Below are 23689 nucleotides of genomic sequence, written 5' to 3' on the forward strand. Positions count from 1 at the left end.
TTTGTGGTTTATCTTGTGTTTATTTTGGGGGATTTTATCAATATTTCTTACACTTATTCGCAAGAAATGCATGGTTTTGTGTTCACTTCCCAATATTGCTCCATGACAGAAAACATGCTTATTTTGCCTTAAAATTGCCATATTTTAATCCTCTTATATTGCCATTCGATGCCGTGATATATTTGTTGAGTAATTTCAGGAATTATAGGGTAGGAATGACTTAGAAGAGAGGGAGAAAGCATGTACAAAGAGGGAGGAACATGAAGAATTGAAATCTTGGGAAAAGTAGCATCGGTGCACCCGCGCACTCCACGCGGACGCGCGGATGGGATGGCTAGAAGCAGCACGCAAGGATGGACGCATCCGCGCGGATCAGAAGATTCCTATCAACGCGCACGCGCACGCATGCATGGCGCACACGCGTGGGAAGCTGCACGTGACCTCATTAAAGGAAATCGTGCCTAGCAATTTCTGAGGCTCATCAGGCCCAATTTCAAACTGTTTCTGCATGGAAAAGACCCAAAGATGCTAGGGGAAAATGGGGGATCAATCATTTTTACACTAAGACATAATTTTAGCAAGTTTTTGGTTCTTTGGTTATTCTAGAGAGAGAAACCCTTGTTCCTCTCTAGAACTAGTTTTAATTTGATCTTCCCTTGTTGATTTATGAATTGGATCTTGTTAATTACTAGTTTTAATTGTTCAATTTGAATTCTTTGTTACAATTTTGCTTATATCTAGTGATTGTTTTATGAATTCTTGTCAATTGTCATTTTATACCCATTTCATGAATGTTGTGAATCTTGACTTGTTGATGTTACATTGATGATTTTTATGTTTAATCTTGTTGTTTGGATGATTGTATGTTGATAATTATTAGTGGGTACTTGTAGATTTCAATTTAATTGCTATTTTGAACATGTCTTTTGTTAATGCTTACCAAGTGTTCGATGAATTGTTTACTTTGATTATGGAGTAGTCTTCTTTACTCTTGGCCTAGGTAAGGGGAATTGGGTAAACTTGAGTCATTGGGTCTAATGGATTTGATGATTTGGGAGCCCTTGGTGGTCAATTTGATACTCATTGTTGCCAACCCACTACTAATCCAATTAGTAGGTAGGTTGGGACTTATGGGTTGATGTGATCAAAGCCATTTGACGTACTTCAAGTCTAGGATTAGATATCACGTACTTAAGACTTTGAGGGTAGACTTAATGAGCTTGGTTCCTCATAATTGTCAAGATACGGTTGTTAGACAAGGATTGTGACCCCAATTCCCATGCCTAGCCAAGAGTTGCTTTTATTATTCATATTTGAAAACTAATTTTCCCAAATTATTTGCTTTAGTTACAGTTACTTGCTTGGTTTATAATAGAATTAAGTGGAATGTTTCTTGTTCATTGGAATTGCTCATGTTTTGCTTAGATAGTTGAATTAGTTTGTTGCAATTTAAGATTACTTGCTTGTTAAGATTCCCATTTATTTTCATGCTCATAACTCACAACCCCGGATTTCTAACCAATGTTGAAGCACATGTTTGTCCATTCCTTGTGAGACGACCCGAGGTTTGAATACTTTGGTTATTTCTATTGGGGTTGAACTTGTGACAACCAAATCTCTCTCTAAATTTGACCCATGAGGATTGTTATTGGTAGAGCTATACTTGCAACGTGGTTTTATTGGAGAAAATCTTTAGCAATACACCCTTGGGAGCCTGTCAAATTTTTGGCGCCGTTTCCGGGGAATGGTTGCAACATATGCCTTGATATTGGTTATGTGAATATATGAATATTGTAGATATTTTACTTCTCTCAATACTTAGCTATAGTTTAGATTTCTTTTGCATTTGTGCTATGACTTTCAAGTTTGATGACTCGGTCTCAACCGAATTCTAGCTTAGCCAATGTTGATCCCGAGATCGAAAGAACTTTGTTACACACTCGGCAAGCTAGACGGCGGTTGGACTATACGCCTAGTACTTCGGCCTCTCTTGAGGAAAATACCGAATCACTAGACGTCACCGAAAGTCACTTGGAGTCCGCTACTTCCTATTCTTCTGTTGACACTACTAATACATCTTTGCATCCTACAGGTGAGCTACACATGGCGGAGCCACGCCGGATCACTTTGCATGAGCAAGGAGCTCCGGATATCATACTTCAACCGTTGCAAGCAAGGTATCCTAACCTTGATCCAAACTTTGAGTTGAAGAGTAGCTTGATAAATCTACTTCCTAAGTATCATGGGTTTCCGGGTCAAGACCCCATCTGACATTTGAAGGATTTTCAAGTTGCTTGTTCTACGGCTCGAAGGCATGGAGCCGATGAGGTAGCTATCATGGTTTTTGCATTCCCTTTCTCTCTTGAAGCGCAAGCAAAAAGATGGTTCTACTCGCTACCGGATGAGATTGTGACTAATTGGGATTTTTTGAGAAGAAAGTTTCTTGATAAGTTCTTCCTACCGGAGAAGACCGACTACATCCGGAAAGAGATTTCGGGTATAATGCAAAGAGACCAAGAGAGTTTGTACGAGTATTGGTCTCGGTTCAAGAGGCTATTGGAGTCATGTCCACACCACGGAATGACCACTCACTTGCTCATTAGCTACTTTACCGGAGGTCTTTGTGCGGAAGATAGAAGATTGCTCACCGCTTCTAGTGGCGGTTCCCTTTCGAAAAACAAGACGGAGGGAGAAGCTTGGAATTTGATAAAGGATGTTTCCGAAGCTACACAACGTACAAGGGTGAGAAGTAATCCTCTCAAGGGTATGGTAGAACCATCCCCCTCCGAAGCAAGTCTAACCAAGGCACTTGGGGATATGACCACCATCCTTACACAAATCCAAAGGGATCAAAAGGAATACTACTCCATCCAAGGCGTCCAAGCCCCACCTCCGGTTGCTCAACTTGAAGGCCCTCCTAGAATTTGTGGTTTGTGCTCTAGCACCACACATTACACCGACCAATGCCATCGAATTCAAGAGGAACATGCCCTTGTAGTAGCCAATGTGAATTACAACAACCGTCCACCCTACCCTTCTCAAGGTCAAAACAACTACCATCAAGGTGGTAATCAACATCAAGGGTGGAGAGATAATGCACAAGGAAGCAATCAAAACCAAAGGTGGAACAACTCTTCTTCTCATCATAACAACAACCAATCTTCATCCCAATACCACCATAACAACACCAACTACCAAGCCAACCAAGGCCACTCCAACCAAAACCAAAATAACTACACCAAGTACCAAGCACCACACCATAGACAACAAAATCAAAACACAACTCCTCCATCTTCCAACAATCAAGTTAATGAGCTTAGAGCCACTATGGAAAAACGAGATGAGAGCAACGAGGCTCAATTCGAGGCCTTGAATACTCAATTGGCCAACCTCACCAACATGCTTTCAAAGATGAACATGTCAAGCCAATCACCAACCCCCAATAACAACACCAATCAACCCTCAAGTTCCTCTAACCTTCCATCCCAACCCCAACCAAACCCAAGAGGCAGTCTCAACGCCATCACTCTACGGTCGGGAACTACATTAGAGAAGATACCTCCAAGGGTCATGGGAGAAATTCATGAGGAAGAGGTAGTTGTTGAAGCTCCACATGAAGAAGAGGTGGTAGAAAAAAGGCATGAGGAAGAAGGAGTAAACCTCAAGGAACCCAAGAGGAAAGCTATAGTGGATGAGTTAATTCATATTCCATTTCCTTCCATGGTGAAGAAGGCGAAGAAGACACCGGAGTTTGATTTGAACATGCTTCAAGTGTTCAAAAAGGTTGAGGTAACCATACCACTCCTTGATGCTATTCAACAAATTCCAAAGTATGCAAAATTTTTGAAAGACTTGTGTACACACAAAGATAGGATAGGAAAATTGGAGACATTATCCTTGGGTAGTTCAATTTCTTCCTTGATGGAACCTATTCCAAGAAAATGTGGTGACCCTGGACCGTGCTTAGTGTCTTGTTGTATTGGTGGATACACTTTTCATGATTATATGTGTGACTTGGGAGCTTGTGTAAGCATCATGCCACTTTCTATCTATGTGCGGTTGAATTTAGCTCCATTAAAGAAGTCGGCGGCGAGGTTTGCCTTAGCCGATAAGAGTGTGATCACAGTGATGGGGATAGTGGAAGATGTACTCGTGGCAATTAAGGATTTGGTTTTTCCGGTTGACTTTTACATCTTTGAAATGCCTCCAACAGAAAATAGAAGCTCCTCCTCCGTTCTACTCGGTAGACGCTTCCTCAAAACCTCCAAGTTCAAGTTAGATGCCTTTACCGGTATATATTCCTTTGGGGTTGGTGACAAGACTATCAAGTTCAATTTAGAGGAAGCCATGAAACATCCTCCCAAAGAAAATTTCGTGCTCCGATGTGATGTGATTGATGAAGTGGTAGAGGAAGTGCAAGAAGAAGACCATGACAAGTTGTGCTACCCCATTGTTGAGGAGACGGATGACCAAGAAGATGAACATGAAGAAGTTGTCGAGAATGAATCCCATAAAATTGATGAAAAGGAACCTCAACTTGAGATAAAAAGTGAATTGAAGCCCCTTCCATCTCATTTGAAGTATGCTTTCTTAGAGGATAACCAAAGATTTCCAGTCATTATTGCTAGTGAGCTCTCAAGTGAAGAAGAGAGAAAGCTCCTAGATGTTCTCAGAAAGTACAAGAAAGCAATAGGATGGAGCCTAGCGGATATTGTGAGAATTGACCCCCGCAAGTGCATGCATAGGATATTTCTCCAAGATGGAGCTAAGCCGGTTAGGCAACCGCAAAGGAGGCTCAACCCAACCATCCTCGATGTAGTGAAGAAAGAGGTCACCCGATTACTAGATGCGGATATCATATATCCAATTTCCGACAGTGAGTGGGTGAGCCCGGTTCAAGTTGTCCCCAAGAAGTCGGGCATCACAACGGTCGAGAAGGACGACGGTGAAATGGTCACTAAAAGAGTACAAAATGCGTGGCGATTATGTATTGACTACAGAAGATTGAATGCCGCCACATGGAAGGACCATTACCCCTTACCCTTCTTCGATCAGATGCTAGACCGCTTGGCAGGTAAATCTCACTACTGCTTTCTTGATGGATTTACTGGATACTTCCAGATATATATTGCTCCTGAAGATCAGGAGAAGACCACGTTTACTTGTCCGTTTGGCACCTTTGCCTATAAAAGGATGCATTTGGACTATGTAACGCACCCGCTACTTTTCAGCGGTGCATGACGAGTGTCTTCTCCGATCTAATGGAGAATTGCCTGGAAGTCTTTATGGACGACTTCAGCGTTTATGGTACTTCATTCGATTTTTGTTTAGAGAGCTTGGCCAAGGTCCTAGCTAGATGTGTTGACACTAACCTTGTCTTAAATTTTGAAAAATGTCACTTTATGGTACAACAAGGTATAGTGTTAGGACATGTAGTATCTCATGAAGGCATTTCTGTAGATCCGGCCAAGGTCGATGTTATCACTACTTTGTCTCACCCTTCATCCGTGAGGGAGGTCCGCTCATTTTTGGGACATGCAGGATTTTATAGGCGCTTTATCAAGGACTTCAGCAAGATTGCTTTGCCATTGTCGCGCCTACTCTAAAAAGATGTGGATTTTGAGTTTGATGGTGAATGTGTAAAAGCTTTTGAAGAGCTAAGGAGAGTTCTTACCACGGCACCAATTGTGCGAGGCCCCAACTGGACGTTGCCATTTGAGATAATGTGCGATGCGTCAAACCATGCTGTGGGTGCCGTGCTTGCACAGCGCGATGGTAAACTCCCTTATGTCATTGCTTACTCTTCTAAGACACTAGATACGGCACAATCCAACTATACCACTACTGAAAAAGAACTCCTAGCTATTGTTCATGCTTTAGATAAATTCATATCTTATTTGCTAGGTTCAAAGATAGTGGTATACACGGATCATGCAGCTTTAAACTACTTATTAACAAAGAATGAGTCAAAGCCTAGACTCATACGTTGGATCTTGCTTTTGCAAGAATTCGACATTGGGATTAAGGACCGGAGTGGATCTCAAAATCTGGTTGCGGATCATTTAAGCCGCATTGAGAATTTAAAAATTGATCCATTTTCTATCAATGACTCATTCCCATTGGATAGTTTGCATGCTGTGTCGGATAGCTTTCCTTGGTTTGCCCCAATGGCGAACTACTTGGTTGCAAGAATCTTCCCTCCCAACTTTTCGAAAAACCAAAGGGACAAGTTGAGGAGTGATTCCAAATACTATATTTGGGATGACCCTCACTTGTGGAAGAGGGGCGTAGACCAAGTAATTCAAAGATGTGTCCCGGAGTCTGAATTCCAACCAATTCTTGAAGCTTGTCATTCGTCCGAATGTGGTGGCCACTTTAGCCCACAAAGGACCGCTAAAAAAGTGTTGGATTGTGGATTCTGGTGGCCAACCTTATTCAAGGATGCTAACCGGTTATGTGTGTTTTTCCATCAGTGTCAGAAGTCAGGAAACGCATCCCAAAAGGATGAAATGCCTCAGCAACCTATGTTGTTCTGTGAAATATTTGATGTATAGGGCATTGACTTTATGGGACCGTTTCCCAACTCTAGTGGGTATCTGTATATTCTGTTAGCAGTTGACTACGTGTCAAAGTGGGTACAGGCTATACCTACCCGCCTTGACGACGCCAATGCCGTTGTTTCTTTCATTAGGAATCACATTGTATGCCGTTATGGGTCGCCACGAACAATCGTGAGCGACCAAGGATCCCACTTTTGTAACAAGATGGTAGAAGCATTGCTCAAGCGCTATGGAGTGTCGCATAAGGTTGCTACTGCTTATCATCCGCAAAGAAATGGACAAGCGGAAGTGTCCAACCGGGAAATCAAGAGAATCTTGGAGAAAGTGGTCAATTCACAAAGAAATGATTGAAGCCTCCAATTAGGAGATGCACTATGGGCATATAGAACGGCCTACAAGACTCCGATAGGGATGAGTCCTTTTCGGATCATCTACGGTAAGGCGTGCCACCTTCCAGTAGAGATTGAGCATCGAGCCTATTGGACGGTAAAGCAGTGCAACTGATGAGCGGATATTTTATACGCTTTTTGGGGATAATTTCATATAGTTTTGAGTATGTTTTAGTTAGTTTTTAGTTTATTTCCAGTAGTTTTTAGGAAAAACTCATGTTTCTGGACTTTACTATGAGTTGTGTATTTTTCTGTAATTTCAGGTATTTTTCTGACTGAAATTGAAGGAGCTGAGCAAAAATCTGATTCAGGCTGAAAAAGGACTGCTGATGCTGTTGGATTCTGACCTCCCTGCACTCAAAGTGGATTTTCTGGAGCTACAGAACTCGAAATGGCGTGCTTCCAATTGCGTTATAAAGTAGACATCTAGGGCTTTCCAGCAATATATAATAGTCCATACTTTGCACAAGAATTGATGACGTAAACTGGCGTTCAACGCCAGCCTTCTGCCCAAATCTGGCGTCCAGCGCCAGAAAAGGATCAAAAACTGGAGTTGAACGCCCAAACTGGCACAAAAACTGGCGTTCAACTCCACAAATGGCCTCTGCACGTGAATTGCTTAAAGTCTCAGCCCCAGCACACACCAAGTGGGCCCCAGCACACCAAGTGGGCCCCAGAAGTGGATCTCTGCATCATCCATCATAGTCCACTCATATTTTGTAACCCTAGGCTACTGGTTTAGTATTTAAACAACTTTTAGAGACTTATTTTGTATCTCATGACATTTCAGATCTAAACTTTGTATTCTCTGACGGCATGAGTCTCTAAACCCCATTGTTGGGGGTGAGGAGCTCTGCTGTGTCTAAATGAATTAATGCAAGTATTCCTGTTTTCCATTCAAACACGCTTGTTCCTATCTAAGATGTTCATTCGCGCTTAACTGTGATGAAGGTGATGATCTGTGACATTCATCACCTTCCTCAAACCATGAACGTGTGCCTGACAACCACCTCCGTTCTATATCCGATTGAATGAGTATCTCTTAGATTCTTTAATCAGAATCTCCGTGGTATAAGCTAGAACTGATGGCAGCATTCATGAGAATCCGGAAAGTCTAAACCTTGTCTGTGGTATTCCGAGTAGGATTCAAGGATTGAATGACTGTGACGAGCTTCAAACTCCTGAAGGCTGGGCGTTAGTGACAGATGCAAAAGGATAGTAAATCCTATTCCAACCGGATCGAGAACCAACCGGTGATTAGCCGTGCTGTGACAGAGCGCGTGAGCGTAGTTTTCACTGGAAGGATGGAAGGTAGCCATTGACAACGGTGATCCACCAACACACAGCTTGCCATAGGAGGACGTGCGTGCGTGAATCAGAAGACAGAGGAAAGCAGAGATTCAGAAGACAAAGCATCTCCAAAACTCCAACATATTCTCCATTACTACACAACAAGTAACTTTTAATTTATGCTCTACTGGTTATTCATAATTCAACTGATAAACATAATTGATTTCCTGACTAAGATTTACAAGATAACCATAGATTGCTTCAAACCAACAATCTCTGTGGGATTCGACCCTTACTCACGTAAGGTATTAGTTGGACGACCCAGTGCACTTGCTGGTCAGTGGCACGCGTTGTGAAAAGTGTGATTCGTGATTCGTGCTACCAAGTTTTTGGCGCCGTTGCCGGGGATATTTCGTGTTTGAACAACTGACGGATTATTTTGTTGCTTAGATTAGGAAAAATCTTCTCTTTTTTTGGTTTAGAGTCTTTTATTATTTATCCCTTGTTAAAACACTTTAAATTTATAGCTCAGTTAATTAGAACGTGGTGTTTATGTTCATGGTAATTGGCTATCATATTTTAAAAAAAAAAAAAAAACCTTTTTCAAAAATAATTTTTCTATTAAATCCTGTGCCAAACTTTAATAAGGTCCCATAACTCATTTGGCTAGAACATTAATTTGATTGGGTTAGAATCTTTTAATACTCTTTTCAAAACCTTCTTTTTCAAAAATATTTTTTCTATTAAATCTTGTGCCAAACTTTAAGTTTGGTGTTTTCTTGTTGATTCCCCTTTGATTTTCAAAAATTTTGGTTTGGTTTTCTAAAAATTTTAAGTTTGGTGTTCTTCCTTCATGTTCTTGTGTTCTTGTGAGTCTTCAAAGTGTTCTTGAGTTTTCCTTGTGTCTTGATCTTAAAATTTTTAAGTTTGGTGTTCCTTGGTGTTTTCCCTCCAAATTTTTCGAAAACAAGGAGCATTAGATCTAAAAAATTTTAAATCTTGTACTATCTTATTGTTTTTCTCTCTCCTCACTAAATTCAAAAATATCTTTTCAAAATATCTCTTCTAACTTCCTAACTTCTTATCTTTTCAAATTTGTTTCAACTAACTAACTAACTTTTTGTTTGTTTCTTAACTTTTTCAAAACTACCTAACTAACTCTCTCTCTCTAATTTTCGAAAATATCTTCCCTCTTTTTTCAAAAAAATTTCGTTTTTTTTTTTAACTAATTATTTTTAATTTTTTTTACGAAAAAAAAAAATAATTTTCAAAATTCAAATTCTTTTTAGTTATTTTATTTTATTTAAGTATTTACTTCTTATAAAATAAAATAAATAAAAAGATAAATCAGTCCAAGTTATATCCATAGAAATCCATCATGGACATAAGTGGAAATGAACAGTCCAGGAGGACTCTGGGGTCATATTCTAACCCCTCTACTGCTTCATATGGGAGTAGCATATGCATACCCTCCATTGGAGTTAGTAGCTTTGAGTTGAATCCTCAGCTCATTATCATGGTGCAGCAAAGTTGCCAGTATTCCGGTCTTCCACAGGAAGAACCTACAGAGTTTCTGGCACAGATTCTACAGATTGCTGACACAGTACATGATAAGGAAATAGATCAGGATGTCTACAGACTATTACTGTTTCCATTTGCTGTAAAAGATCAAGCTAAGAGGTGGTTAAATAACCAACCTAAGGCCAGCATAAGAACATGGAAACAGCTTACAGAAAAATTCCTGAATCAATATTTCCCTCCAAAAAGGATGACACAGCTAAGGCTGGACATCCAAGGCTTTAAACAAGGAGATAATGAATCTCTTTATGATGCCTGGGAGAGATACAGAGAGATGCTACGAAAATGCCACTCTGAAATGTTTTCAGAGTGGGTTCAGTTAGACATCTTCTACTATGGGCTTGCAGAAGGAGCTCAGATGTCTTTAAATTACTCAGCTGGTGGATCTATCCATATGAGAAAGACAATCGAAGAGGCTCAAGAGCTCATTGATACAGTTGCCAGGAATCAGCATCTGTATCTAAGCAGCAACCCTTCCATGAATGAAGAGGTTAAAACAGTAACTGCTGAATTCAGTACTGTAAAACAAGCTGCTGAATTCAATCAGCAATTAGATTTTCTAACAAAGCAGCTAGCTGAATTCAAAGACAGGTTACAAGAGACAAGGATAGCTAATATACATATGGAAGAACAGTTTAAGCAAACAAAGCAGTAGCTATCAAAGCAAATAGCAGAAGAATGCCAAGCAGTTCAATTAAGAAGTGGGAAAACATTAAATACCCTACCTCAAGGCATCAAAAATTCAAGAAATAAGCAACCCACCAAAGATTCCCTTGAGGACAGTAAGAGCCCAGGGAAAAATAATTCTGGCACCAAAATGCCAGAAAATGGGTGGAAGGCTGGCGCTGAACGCCCAGACCATGCCCAAAACTGGCGTTCAGCGCCAGAAACAGACAGTGAGCTGGCGTCTAACGTCACTCCAGCTTCTGACTCTGGCATTCAATTGCCAGTGAGGGATCAGACACACACAAGTGCTGATAACAACCCCTCTAAAAAGGCTTCTTTAACCACTAAGGTTGAGGAATATAAAGCCAAGATACCTTATCCTCAAAAACTCCGGAAAGAGGAGCAGGATAAGCAATTTGCTCGCATTGCAGATTATCTAAGGACTCTTGAAATAAAGATTCCTTTTGCAGAGGCACTTGAGCAAATACCTTCTTATGCCAAGTTCATGAAAGAGATCTTGAGTCATAAAAAGGAGTGGAGAGAAACAGAAAGAGTTCTCCTCACTGAAGAATGCAGTGCAGTCATTCTGAAAAGCTTTCCTGAAAAGCTTAAAGACCCTGGGAGTTTTCTGATACCATGCATATTGGAAGGTGATTGCACCAAGACAGCCTTATGCGATCTTGGGGCAAGCATCAACCTAATACCTGCATCCACTATCAGGAAGCTTGGCTTAACTGAAGAAGTTAAACCAACCCGGATATGTCTCCAACTTGCTGATGGTTCCACTAAATACCCATCAGGCGTGATTGAGGACATGATTGTCAGAGTTGGGCCATTCGCCTTTCCCACTGACTTTGTTGTGCTGGAAATGGAGGAGCACAAGAGTGCTACTCTCATTCTAGGAAGACCCTTCCTAGCAACTGGACGATCCCTCATTGACGTCCAGCAGGGGGAAATAACCCTGAGAGTCAACGATGACGAGTTCAAATTGAACGCTGTCAAAGCCATGCAACATCCAGACACATCAACAGACTGCATGAAAGTTGACCTTATTGACTCTTTGGTAGAAGAGATCAACATGGCTGAGAGTCTCGAATCAGAGTTGGAAAACATCTTTAAAGATGTTCAGCCTGATTTGGAGGATTCAGGGGACATGAAAGAGCCTCTGAACTTTCTTCTGAAAGAGGAAAAACCTCCTAAACCAGAGCTCAAGCCACTGCCACCATCCTTGAAATATGCATTTCTAGGAGAAGGTGACACTTTTCCAGTGATCATAAGCTCTGCCTTAAATTCACAGGAAGAGGAAGCACTTATTCAAGTGCTAAGGACACACAAGACAGCTCTTGGGTGGTCCATAGGTGATCTTAAGGGCATAAGCCCAGCTAGATGCATGCACAAAATCCTATTGGAGGATAATGCCAAACCAGTGGTTCAACCACAGAGGCGGCTAAATCCAGCCATGAAGGAAGTGGTGCAGAAAGAGGTCACCAAATTACTAGAGGCTGGGATTATTTATCCCATTTCTGATAGCCCCTGGGTGAGCCCTGTTCAAGTCGTCCCAAAAAAGGGAGGCATGACAGTGATTCATAATGAAAAAAATGAACTGGTTCCTACAAGAACAGTTACAGGGTGGCGCATGTGTATTGACTACAGAAGGCTCAATACAGCCACCAGAAAGGATCATTTTCCTTTACCATTCATAGACCAGATGCTAGAGAGACTAGCAGGTCATGATTATTACTGCTTTTTGGATGGCTACTCAGGCTATAACCAGATTGCAGTAGATCCCCAGGATCAAGAGAAAACAGCATTCACATGTCCATCCGGAGTGTTTGCTTATAGAAGGATGCCCTTTGGGCTATGCAATGCACCTGCAACCTTCCAGAGATGCATGCTCTCTATTTTCTCTGATATGGTGGAAAAATTTCTGGAAGTCTTCATGGATGACTTCTTAGTATATGGAGACTCATTCAGCTCCTGTCTTGATCACTTGAAACTTGTTCTGAAAAGATGCCAAGAAACCAACCTAGTTTTAAACTGGGAAAAGTGTCACTTCATGGTGACTGAAGGAATTGTTCTTGGGCATAAAATCTCAAACAAGGGAATAGAGGTAGATCAAGAAAAAATAGAGGTAATTGAAAAATTACCACCACCTGCCAATGTTAAGGCAATCAGAAGCTTTCTGGGGCATGCAGGATTCTATAGGAGGTTTATAAAGGATTTTTCAAAAATCGCAAAACCCCTAAGCAATCTGCTAGCTGCTGACACGCCATTTGTGTTTGACACAGCATGCCTACAGGCATTTGAAACGCTGAAAGCTAAGCTGGTCACAGCACCAGTCATTTCTGCACCAGACTGGACATTGCCATTTGAGTTAATGTGTGATGCTAGTGATCATGCCATTGGTGCAGTACTGGGACAGAGGCATGACAAGCTTCTGCATGTCATTTATTATGCCAGTCGCGTTTTAAATGATGCCCAGAAAAATTACACAACCACAGAAAAGGAATTACTTGCAGTGGTTTACGCCATTGACAAGTTCAGATCTTACTTAGTAGGATCAAAGGTGATTGTGTACACTGACCATGCTGCTCTTAAGTATCTACTCACAAAGCAGGATTCAAAACCCAGGCTCATCAGATGGGTATTGCTTCTGCAAGAGTTTGATATAGAAATAAGAGACAGAAAAGGGACAGAGAACCAAGTAGCTGATCATCTGTCCCGGATAGAGCCAGTGGAAGGGACGTCCCTCCCCTTCCTTGAGATCTCTGAGACGTTCCCTGATGAGCATCTATTTGCCATTCAGGAAGCACCATGGTTTGCCGATATTGCAAACTATAAAGCTGCAAGGTTCATACCCAAGGAGTACAATAGAATACAAAAAAAGAAACTAATTACTGATGCAAAGTACTACTTGTGGGATGAGCCCTATCTCTTTAAGAGATGTGCAGACGGAATTATCCGTAGGTGTGTCCCCAGAGAGGAAGCACAGAGAATCTTATGGCATTGCCATGGATCTCAATATGGAGGTCATTTCGGAGGTGAGCGAACAGCCACCAAGGTCCTCCAATGTGGCTTCTATTGGCCCACACTCTATAAAGATTCCCGAGAGTTTGTACGTAATTGTGACAGTTGCCAAAGAGCTGGTAACCTGCCTCATGGTTACACCATGCCTCAACAAGGGATCTTGGAAATAGAGTTGTTTGATGTATGGGGAATTGACTTCATGGGACCTTTTCCACCATCATACTCAAACACTTATATTCTGGTGGCAGTTGACTATGTATCAAAATGGGTTGAGGCTATCGCCACACCCTCCAATGATACTAAAACAGTGCTGAAATTCCTCCAGAAACATATCTTTAGCAGGTCTGGTGTCCCTAGAGTGTTAATCAGTGATGGGGGCACTCACTTCTGCAATAAACAGCTTTACTCTGCCATGGTTCGGTATGGAATTCGCCACAAGGTGGCCACTCCATATCATCCACAAACCAATGGGCAGGCTGAAGTCTCTAACAGAGAATTAAAGAGAATCCTGGAACGGACAGTAAATACCCGTAGAAAGGATTGGGCAAGGAGCTTGGATGATGCTTTGTGGGCTTATAGAACAGCATTCAAGACCCCTATAGGGACCTCTCCATACCAACTCGTGTATGGTAAGGCATGCCACTTGCCCGTGGAACTGGAACATAAGGCCTACTGGGCAACCAGATTCCTAAACTTAGATGCCAAATTAGCAGGAGAAAAACGATTGCTCCAGCTAAATGAGCTAGAGGAATTCAGATTCACAGCTTTCGAAAATGCCAAGCTTTATAAAGAAAAATCAAAAAAGTGGCATGACAGAAAGCTGTCATCTAGAATCTTTGAACCAGGACAGAAGGTTCTATTGTTTAACTCTAGACTCAGGCTATTCCCCGGGAAACTGAAATCCCGGTGGAGGGGACCATACGTGATTACAAGTGTATCACCATATGGTTATGTGGAGCTTCAAGATATTGATTCTGATAAGAAGTTCATTGTCAATGGACAGAGAATCAAGCATTATCTTGAGGGCAACATTGAGCAAGAATGCTCAAGGCTGAAGCTAGATTAAAAGCTCAGCAAGGTCCAGCTAAAGACAATAAAGAAGCGCTTGCTGGGAGGCAACCCAGCCATGGGGCAACAATCCTCTAAGCATTTTGCCCTATTTTTATTTTTATTTGTTTATATAAAGTTCACTGACACTAAGGTAAAGAATCATTTGCATAAGTTTACAGGGTTACAGAAGGAATCTACACACAAAACAGAGATAGGGAGCTTACTGGCAAGGCCATTTTGGGCGTTCAGCGCCCAAAATGGGCATCCAGTGGGCGCTGGACGCCAGTAAGGATAGCTATCTGGCGTTCAACGCCAGAAAAGGGCAACAACTGGGCGTTGAACGCCCAGGATAGCAGCAATTGGGCATTGAACGCCCAAAACAGGCAGTGTTTGGGCGTTCAAATGCCAGGATGGTGGGGAGGAGCTCTCCTTCTACCCATCTCCTTCTTTTTCTTTTGCTTGAGGACAAGCAAAGCTCTAAGTTTGGTGTGCTTATCCGTGATCACTAAGATCATGGCCCCTAAAGGAAAACAACCCACTCCAAGAGGAGCAAGGGCGTGATTTAAAGGAACTGAAGCGCCAGAAATTCTCTCTTGAAGGACCAAGCACCTCACAGACTAGAGGAACATCCACTTCCCAAACCTCAAGGTTGTTGAGTTCTAATCTTAGCCTTAACTCTGTGATAACTGTTCTTATTTTAATTTTACCTTAGGAGTCATATAGTAGTAATTAGTCTATTTTGATTTTATCTCCAATTAAGCTATAGTTTATTTTTCTCATCATCAGCAAACATGAATAAAATAGTAGATCTTTTAAATAAGAAGCAATAAAATTTCGAGTTTTGATAAGAGAAATTCTAATTAGTTAAATGTGGTGGCAATGCTTTCTGTCTTCTGAATGAATGCTTGAACAGTGCATATATCTTTTGAATTTGTTGTTTAAGACTGTTAAATATGTTAGCTCTTGAAAGAATGATGAACATGAGACATGTTATTGAGAATCTGAAAAATCATAAAAATGATTCTTGAAGCAAGAAAAAGCAGCAAAGAACAAAGCTTGCAGAAAAAAAAAAAAAAAGAGAGAGAGAAAGAAAGAAAAAGAGAAAGCAAGCAGAAAAAGCCAAAGCCCTTAAAACCAAAAGGCAAGGGTAATAAAAAGGATCCCAAGGCTTTGAGCATCAGTGGATAGGAGGGCCAAAAAGGAATAAAATCCTGGCCTAAGCGGCTAAATCAAGCTGTCCCTAACCATGTGCTTGTGGCGTGAAGGTGTCAAGTGAAAACTTGAGACTGAGCGGTTAAAGTCAAGGTCCAAAGCAAAAAGAAGAGTGTGCTTAAGAACTCTGGACACCTCTAATTGGGGACTTTAGCAAAGCTGAGTCACAATCTGAAAAGGTTCACCCAGTTATGTGTCTGTGGCATTTATGTATCCGGTAGTAATACTGGAAAACAAAGTGCTTAGGGCCACGGCCAAGACTCATAAAGAAGCTGTGTTCAAGAATCATCACACTGAACTAAGAGAATCAATAACACTATCTGAATTCTGAGTTCCTATAGATGCCAATCACTCTGAGCTTCAATGGATAAAGTGAGATGCCAAAACTGTTCAGAAGCAAAAAGCTACTAGTCCCGCTCATCTAATTAGGATCTGAGCTTCAATCAAAAACTCTGAGATATTATTGCTTCTCAACCTATTAGTCTTCTATTTTATTTGTCTAGTTGCTTGAGGACAAGCAACAGTTTAAGTTTGGTGTTGTGATGAGCGGATATTTTATACGCTTTTTGGGGATAATTTCATATAGTTTTGAGTATGTTTTAGTTAGTTTTTAGTTTATTTCCAGTAGTTTTTAGGAAAAACTCATGTTTCTGGACTTTACTATGAGTTGTGTATTTTTCTGTAATTTCAGGTATTTTTCTGGCTGAAATTGAAGGAGCTGAGCAAAAATCTGATTCAGGCTGAAAAAGGACTGCTGATGCTGTTGGATTCTGACCTCCCTGCACTCAAAGTGGATTTTCTGGAGCTACAGAACTCGAAATGGCGTGCTTCCAATTTCGTTATAAAGTAGACATCTAGGGCTTTCCAGCAATATATAATAGTTCATACTTTGCACAAGAATTGACGACGTAAACTGGCGTTCAACGCTAGCCTTCTGCCCAAATCTGGCGTCCAGCGCCAGAAAAGGATCAAAAACTGGAGTTGAACGCCCAAACTGGCACAAAAACTGGCGTTCAACTCCACAAATGGCCTCTGCACGTGAATTGCTTAAAGTCTCAGCCCCAGCACACACCAAGTGGGCCCCAGCACACCAAGTGGGCCCCAGAAGTGGATCTCTGCATCATCCATCATAGTCCACTCATATTTTGTAACCCTAGGCTACTGGTTTAGTATTTAAACAACTTTTAGAGACTTATTTTGTATCTCATGACATTTCAGATCTAAACTTTGTATTCTCTGACGGCATGAGTCTCTAAACCCCATTGTTGGGGGTGAGGAGCTCTGCTGTGTCTAAATGAATTAATGCAAGTATTCCTGTTTTCCATTCAAACACGCTTGTTCCTATCTAAGATGTTCATTCGCGCTTAACTGTGATGAAGGTGATGATCTGTGACATTCATCACCTTCCTCAAACCATGAACGTGTGCCTGACAACCACCTCCGTTCTATATCCGATTGAATGAGTATCTCTTAGATTCTTTAATCAGAATCTCCGTGGTATAAGCTAGAACTGATGGCAGCATTCATGAGAATCCGGAAAGTCTAAACCTTGTCTGTGGTATTCCGAGTAGGATTCAAGGATTGAATGACTGTGACGAGCTTCAAACTCCTGAAGGCTGGGCATTAGTGACAGATGCAAAAGGATAGTAAATCCTATTCCAACCGGATCGAGAACCAACCGGTGATTAGCCGTGCTGTGACAGAGCGCGTGAGCGTAGTTTTCACTGGAAGGTAGCCATTGACAACGGTGATCCACCAACACACAGCTTGCCATAGGAGGAAGTGTGTGCGTGAATCAGAAGACAGAGGAAAGCAGAGATTCAGAAGACAAAGCATCTCCAAAACTCCAACATATTCTCCATTACTACACAACAAGTAACTTTTAATTTATGCTCTACTGGTTATTCATAATTCAACTGATAAACATAATTGATTTCCTGACTAAGATTTACAAGATAACCATAGATTGCTTCAAACCAACAATCTCTGTGGGATTCGACCCTTACTCACGTAAGGTATTACTTGGGCGACCCAGTGCACTTGCTGGCAAGGTTCAGAAAACCGGACCGGTCATCAAACCGCTCTAGTCACTGGTTCACTGGTTCACTGGTTTAACCGGTTCAACCGATGGTTCAACCGGAAAAACCGTTTAGAGTAGAATAATAAATAAATTATAAATACACATCCTAAAATATAATTATAGTCTGATATAAATCTTAAAATATCTTCGAAATTTAAAACACTACATAAAATATCATCAACCAAATACATATGATCTTATCAAAATCCAAACTCAAAAGTTAAATAGTAATAAAAGCATATCTAAATATTAAATCCCAACATCATGGTTTATCAATCAAAATCCACAAGAACTTGTTGCAAATCTGCTTCGGTGAGATGATCTTCACCTTCATTCCCACCCTGATCAGCAGAAGAAAGAGATGCAGCATAAAGACCACTACCACCGCCACTTTGATATAAATCAGCATCAATTTCACCTAATAAAATAGAAATGTTATTATTATATGATAAACTAACAACATTCTAATAAATCATTAGAAACTAAATATACTATACGCACGCAATAAGTCATCCACATTACTAGGAAGATCAGGCTCTTTCTCTACAACCTCTTCAGTCACCCAGAAGTCAACTTGACTGATACTTTCATAATCAATTGGATCATGCTGTGTCTTTTGCTTTCTTTTTTCTTTTTCCTTCCTAAAAAGTTAAATACAATATATGGAGATTTAATAATTTACAAATTTATTATGATAAAGATTACAAATGAAACAATATAGTATTTTATGAAACATATATTACCTGGATTTAAGACGCAAATTATAGGTAACATAAACAATGTCATTCAGTCTATCATGCTCCAATCTATTTCTTCTTTTTGTATGAATCTGGTCAAAAAGGCTCCAATTTCTCTCACACCCAGAAGAAGCAGATGCTTGGCTAAGAATGCGAACAGCTATCTTTTGTAGACATGGAGCAGAGCCTCCGAATAACCTCCACCATTCATCTACCAATTATAAAACCATAACATATTATAAGATATTAATTAAGAACATAGGAGCTCAAAACAAGTTACTATTGATTAAACAAATATTCAACCATATTCTTACCAAGCTTAAGTTCAGATGCAGCTGGAATAACTTCTTGTCTATCAAAACTTTCCTTCCGATCTCTATATAAATGTATTTCTTTCATTGCCTGAACTGAATCCAAATTGTTACACTTGCAATACAAGGTAACAAGATCAAGCAAACCTCGCATAACATCAGGTGCTTCTTTATAATTTTCATTAAAAAAGAATTTAGGATTCAGGAAGTAAGCTGCCGCATGAAGATCTTTCTTCAAATGCTTGTCCCATCTTGAGTTGATAATATCTGTGTACGGCTGATATGCAGTCTTGGATTGCCTAAACATATCCTTAATTGCATCTTATGCCCTTAGCATTCCTTCATAAACATATCCCAAAGATGGGGGGTCATCAGCATCAACAACCCTCAGCAAGTAAATTAGAGGGCCCACAAGTTTACATACAGTAAAGCAATCATCCCAAAATTTGGCGTCCAGAATGATAGCACTCACAGCTCTACCAGTAGCACTCCTTCCTAATTTGTGATCAGTGAAATTGAATCTACAACCAATTGTTGCAACTCCTTTTTACGGTCAAAGATGCTCTTCAATGTAATAAACACAGTTGCAAACCGGGTTGCACCAGGACGTACAATTTCTCTCCAACGAGGTCTTTGTCTTAGCCAAGATAAGAAAACCGTATGATTGTACACAAATACTGTGATCTTTGAAGCACGAGTTGCAAGGTTAGAAATATGCGCCATGCTGCTTATATCTTTTAAAATAAGATTAAGGCAATGAGCAGCACATGGTGACCAATAGATATTATCATATTTTCTATTGATAAGCCTACCAGCAGCAACATAATTGGCCGCATTGTCAGTCACAACATGCACAATATTATTTGGGCCAATCCATTCAATCACCTCAGAAAACAAAGTACACAAGTGTGAAGCATTTTTTACCATACTGGAAGCATCTACTGATTTCACAAAGCACAAACCTTTAGAACAATACACCAAGAAATTGATTAACGTCCTTTGTCTTTGATCTGTCCAACCATCAGCCATGAGGGTACATCCAGTTTCCTTCCATGCACTCCTATAACTATCAACTAGCATTTGACTTTCTCTTTTAAGATCAGCCAACAAATGAACCCTTAACTTATCATAAGAAGGCCCCTTGTAACCAGGTCCAATACCAGCAACACCATCCAACATATCTTGGAAATATGGCGACATCACAGCATTAAATGGAATTTTACAATCCAAAAGCCACCGAGCAAATCGTTTATCAACCTCGTGTATCGCCTCTTTGTTTTGCAAAACACTCTTAATACTTGGTTGAGCTCCTGGAGTTGTTCTTGGTGCAAACATAGGAGGAATGACTTTGGCGTTTTTCTTTGGATCGCCTCCAACTCCTTGCTGATTCGAGGTACGCTGCTGTTCCTGTTCTTCTTGGATTGCCTCATCAATTGCATCCTCTACCTCATCACCACCCTCTTCACCAAAACTTACTTTTCTTTTCTTTTTGCTGGCCTGAATATCTTTCAACAAACTTTCCATCTGTTTTTCCACATCATATGGAACTTTAGGACATTTTTTCACGTCTCCGGTAATCTTTGCTAGATGTTTCTTCATCCTGTGAATTCCACCTCCATTGAAAACTTGTAGACAAAATAAACATTGATACTGTGGTTTTCCATTCACTGTTTGTAGAGCAACATATTTCCAAGCTAAATCTGTTTTTCCCCTAAGGTTCGAAGAACCTTGTGACTGACTATCGTTAGCACTACGGGAATTAGGATTAGCAGCATCATTCGAAATAGGAGTATCGGCAGGCATGTTATTATTCACAGAATCATTGTTATCAGCAGTTGCTTCTTGATTAATACTATCTTCCATAACTAAAATTAATAAAACATATATGAAATTAAAAACAGCCACAGCAATAAACATTAACAATTCTAACAATTCTAACAATTCTAAACAGCCACAGCAAAACAAATTTGAGAAATTCAGCCAGTCAACAAATATGCAAAACCGAGTCCGTTTCCAGCATTAACAAAGTACAAAACAGTAACAAATTTGAGCTACAAAACAGAAATTTGAGCAACACACAGAAATTGAACTACAAACACAAATTGAACTACAAACAGAAATTGAGCAACAGTGCAACACACAGAAATTCAGCTGCAAACCAAGTTAAGAACAAACAGAAATTGAGCTGCAAATCAAGTTACCAACAACCAGAAATTGAGCTGCAAACCAAGTTACCAAGAAACAGAATTTGAGCTGCAAACCAAGTTACTAACAAACAGAAATTGAGCTGCAAACCAAGTTACTAACAAACAGAAATTGAGCTGCAAACCAGGTTACTAACAAAGATGTTCACAGAGGCAAAGAACAAAGATGAGCAGAGGAAGAGGAAGTCAGTTCACAGAGGCAAGTTGAAGTTCACAGAGGCAAGTCGAAGTTCACAGAGGCAAAGAAGTGAAGAACAAAGATGAGCAGAGACGAGTTACTCACCGCGCGACGATGAAAACGATGGGACGGGGCAGATGAAGACGAGGCAGACGGCTGGCTACTGGGCAGGGAACCAGGCGAAGAAGGAGGGTTACTTGGGTTGACGACCAAGCGACGGCGGTTGGGCTGTTGACCGGTGACCGCGGCGACGAAGGAGGGGGCGGTGGCAGGCTGGGGTTCGGGCGTGGAGGGTTCAGCTTCAGTCTTCTCTTATTCTCTGTTCTCTTCTCTCACGAAGATGAACAACACACAGAATTAGGGATTCGGGGGGTGGTTGGGGTCACCGGGTCAGGGTGCTCTTCGGGTCGGGTCGGGTCGGGTTAAGGGTTTCTTTTTTTTTTTTTTAAATAACGAAACGACGTCGTTTATTCAGAATCGGCCGGTTACCGGTTCGGCCCAACCGGCCGGTTTTTGGCCGGTTCGCCGGTTCGTTGCCGGTTCTTTCCAGGACGGTTTCTACAGGAGGACCGGACCGTCTGCATCGCCGGTTCACGGTTAAACCGGTCGAACCGGCCGGTCCGGTCCGGTTTTCAGAACATTGCTTGCTGGTCAGTGGCACGCGTTGTGAAAAGTGTGATTCGTGATTCGTGATTCGTGCTACCAGCAACATGGATTTAGCCAAGGCGGGTGAAGCTAGGAAGTTACAACTAGAAGAGCTTGAGTGTTTGAGGAACGAGTCATATGAGAATGCCCGAATTTACAAGGAAAAGACTAAGGCATTTCATGACCATCACATCCGGAAGAAGGACTTTCAAGAAGGTGATGAGGTCCTCCTCTACAACTCAAGGCTCCGATTTATGCCTGGCAAGCTCCGTTCTAGATGGGAAGGACCTTTCAAGGTGAAGGAGATGAAGCTCTACGGAGTGGTGGAATTGCTTGATCCCAAGAGTGAAGCAACTTTCAAAGTGAATGGACATAGAGTGAAGAAGTATCATGGTTGCAAGCCCCCAAGAGAGCTAGAGGTGTACATATTGGAGGATGCACCAAGGAGAGAGAAAGCTTAAGAAAAGGACCGTCCAACTTTAGGACGTTAAAGAAAAGTGCTTGGTGGGAGGCACCCCACCGTGGTAAGATCTTCCTTGTTTATACCCTCTTGTTCGTATCTTTAGTTTCTTGTGAATTTTGTGATCTTTTGATGATTGATTGAGTGCATAGGAATGCTAGCTTTGTTGCTTTTGTTGGATAGGTAGAATGTTCATATAGATAGGATGTGAAAAAGATAAAGAAAACAAAAATATTTCTTTGAAGAAGGGCACCGACGCGCCAGCGCACAGTGCACGTGCGCCACTGACGTGCACGCGTCCCCTGCTAGCATCCTCACCGACGCGCCAGCGCACCTTGCGCGCACGCCAGTTGCGTGAGTCAGTTTTATACTTCGCGCCTTGCCCTGTTTTTCTTTCTCTCAAATCCTTTTCTTTCTTAGTTTCTTTTCCTTCTCCCTCCATCATCTCCCTTCTCCTCTTCTTCTTCCCTACCCCACCACCACTGTCTCCGGCCACTCACCGGCGACAACCAACTTTTTTCGGTGGCACTACACCTCTCCCATTTTCTTTCTCATCTTCACAAAAGAAGATTCAACCTTGTTCCTTCATACTTTTCAAGGTTTCACTTCTTCTACTTCTCTTCTTTATTTTCTCTTGCATTATTTCCTCTAGTTAGATGCTTCTTATTGCTTTACTTAGTTTCCCTTTTACTTGCATGATGATATTTCTTGCTTTTTGTTTGCTTATCTTTCCTTTTTCCTTATTTCTCCATGGATGTTGAATTTGAGATTAATTTGCATTAATAGATCTTTTGTCATTCTTTTTCTTATCTTTCCCATTGTGTGATGTTTATATGATGATTGATGTTCCATTTTGGGATTTGAATTGGTTTAGTATCTCATAATTGCTCATTGCTTGATTATTGCACGCCAAGTGTTCGAGGAAATGCACATATACCATTTTGGTTCATTTTAGCCATATATTTTTCAAATTGGTGCTCCCTCCTCATTCACTTACTTTCTCTTAAATGCATTGAGTCTAATTTGTGTGCTTAAAGTTTATACTTGCCAATTAGATATTAATTGAACATGACTTGCTCTTTATTATGGATGCTTGAGACTACTCTTCTCATGCCATTGCATGCTTTACTTCCTCTTGCCTCCCATGCCAAGTGTTATGACCCTTGCATTTACATTCATCATGGGCATCACAAGTCACTTGCATGTTTTTTGTCAAATTGATTCTTGGGTTTAACGTTTTCCTTCCTTCTCTTCCTTTTCAGGATGGCCACCAAGAAAGGCAAGGAGATAGCTTCGAGAAAA

The 23689-nt window shown here is 41.0% G+C and overlaps 2 protein-coding genes across 2 annotated transcripts; both read right to left on the minus strand.

Annotated features, from left to right (window-relative positions):
* Nucleotides 1–18124: 18124 nt before the first annotated feature.
* On the minus strand, nucleotides 18125–19207 carry LOC148561833 (uncharacterized). The gene is made up of 4 exons (XM_088492193.1): nucleotides 18904–19207; nucleotides 18596–18800; nucleotides 18354–18493; nucleotides 18125–18270 (listed from the first exon to the last, which is right to left on the minus strand). The coding sequence occupies exons 1-4, from the start codon at nucleotides 19205–19207 to the stop codon at nucleotides 18125–18127; spliced, it is 795 nt and encodes a 264-aa protein (XP_088348319.1).
* Nucleotides 19208–19395: 188 nt separating this feature from the next.
* On the minus strand, nucleotides 19396–20763 carry LOC107640986 (uncharacterized). The gene has a single exon (XM_088490792.1). The coding sequence runs from the start codon at nucleotides 20761–20763 to the stop codon at nucleotides 19396–19398; it is 1368 nt and encodes a 455-aa protein (XP_088346918.1).
* Nucleotides 20764–23689: the final 2926 nt, after the last annotated feature.

Source organism: Arachis ipaensis, chromosome B6 (assembly GCF_059453495.1).
Source record: "Arachis ipaensis isolate K30076 ecotype BB chromosome B6, ASM5945349v1, whole genome shotgun sequence".
In the NCBI taxonomy this organism is placed as follows: domain Eukaryota; kingdom Viridiplantae; phylum Streptophyta; class Magnoliopsida; order Fabales; family Fabaceae; genus Arachis; species Arachis ipaensis.

Excerpts from the sequence above, each read along its gene's own strand:
- LOC148561833 (XM_088492193.1), bottom strand. The coding sequence starts at position 19,207 with ATGTTTAGGCAATCCAAGACTGCATATCAGCCGTACACAGATATTATC. Across the intron at positions 18,801-18,903 it reads TGCATCTGAACTTAAGCTTG|ATGAATGGTGGAGGTTATTC; the intron begins GTAAGAATATGG and ends TATAATTGGTAG. Across the intron at positions 18,494-18,595 it reads AATTTGCGTCTTAAATCCAG|GAAGGAAAAAGAAAAAAGAA; the intron begins GTAATATATGTT and ends TTAACTTTTTAG.
- LOC107640986 (XM_088490792.1), bottom strand. The coding sequence starts at position 20,763 with ATGGAAGATAGTATTAATCAAGAAGCAACTGCTGATAACAATGATTCT.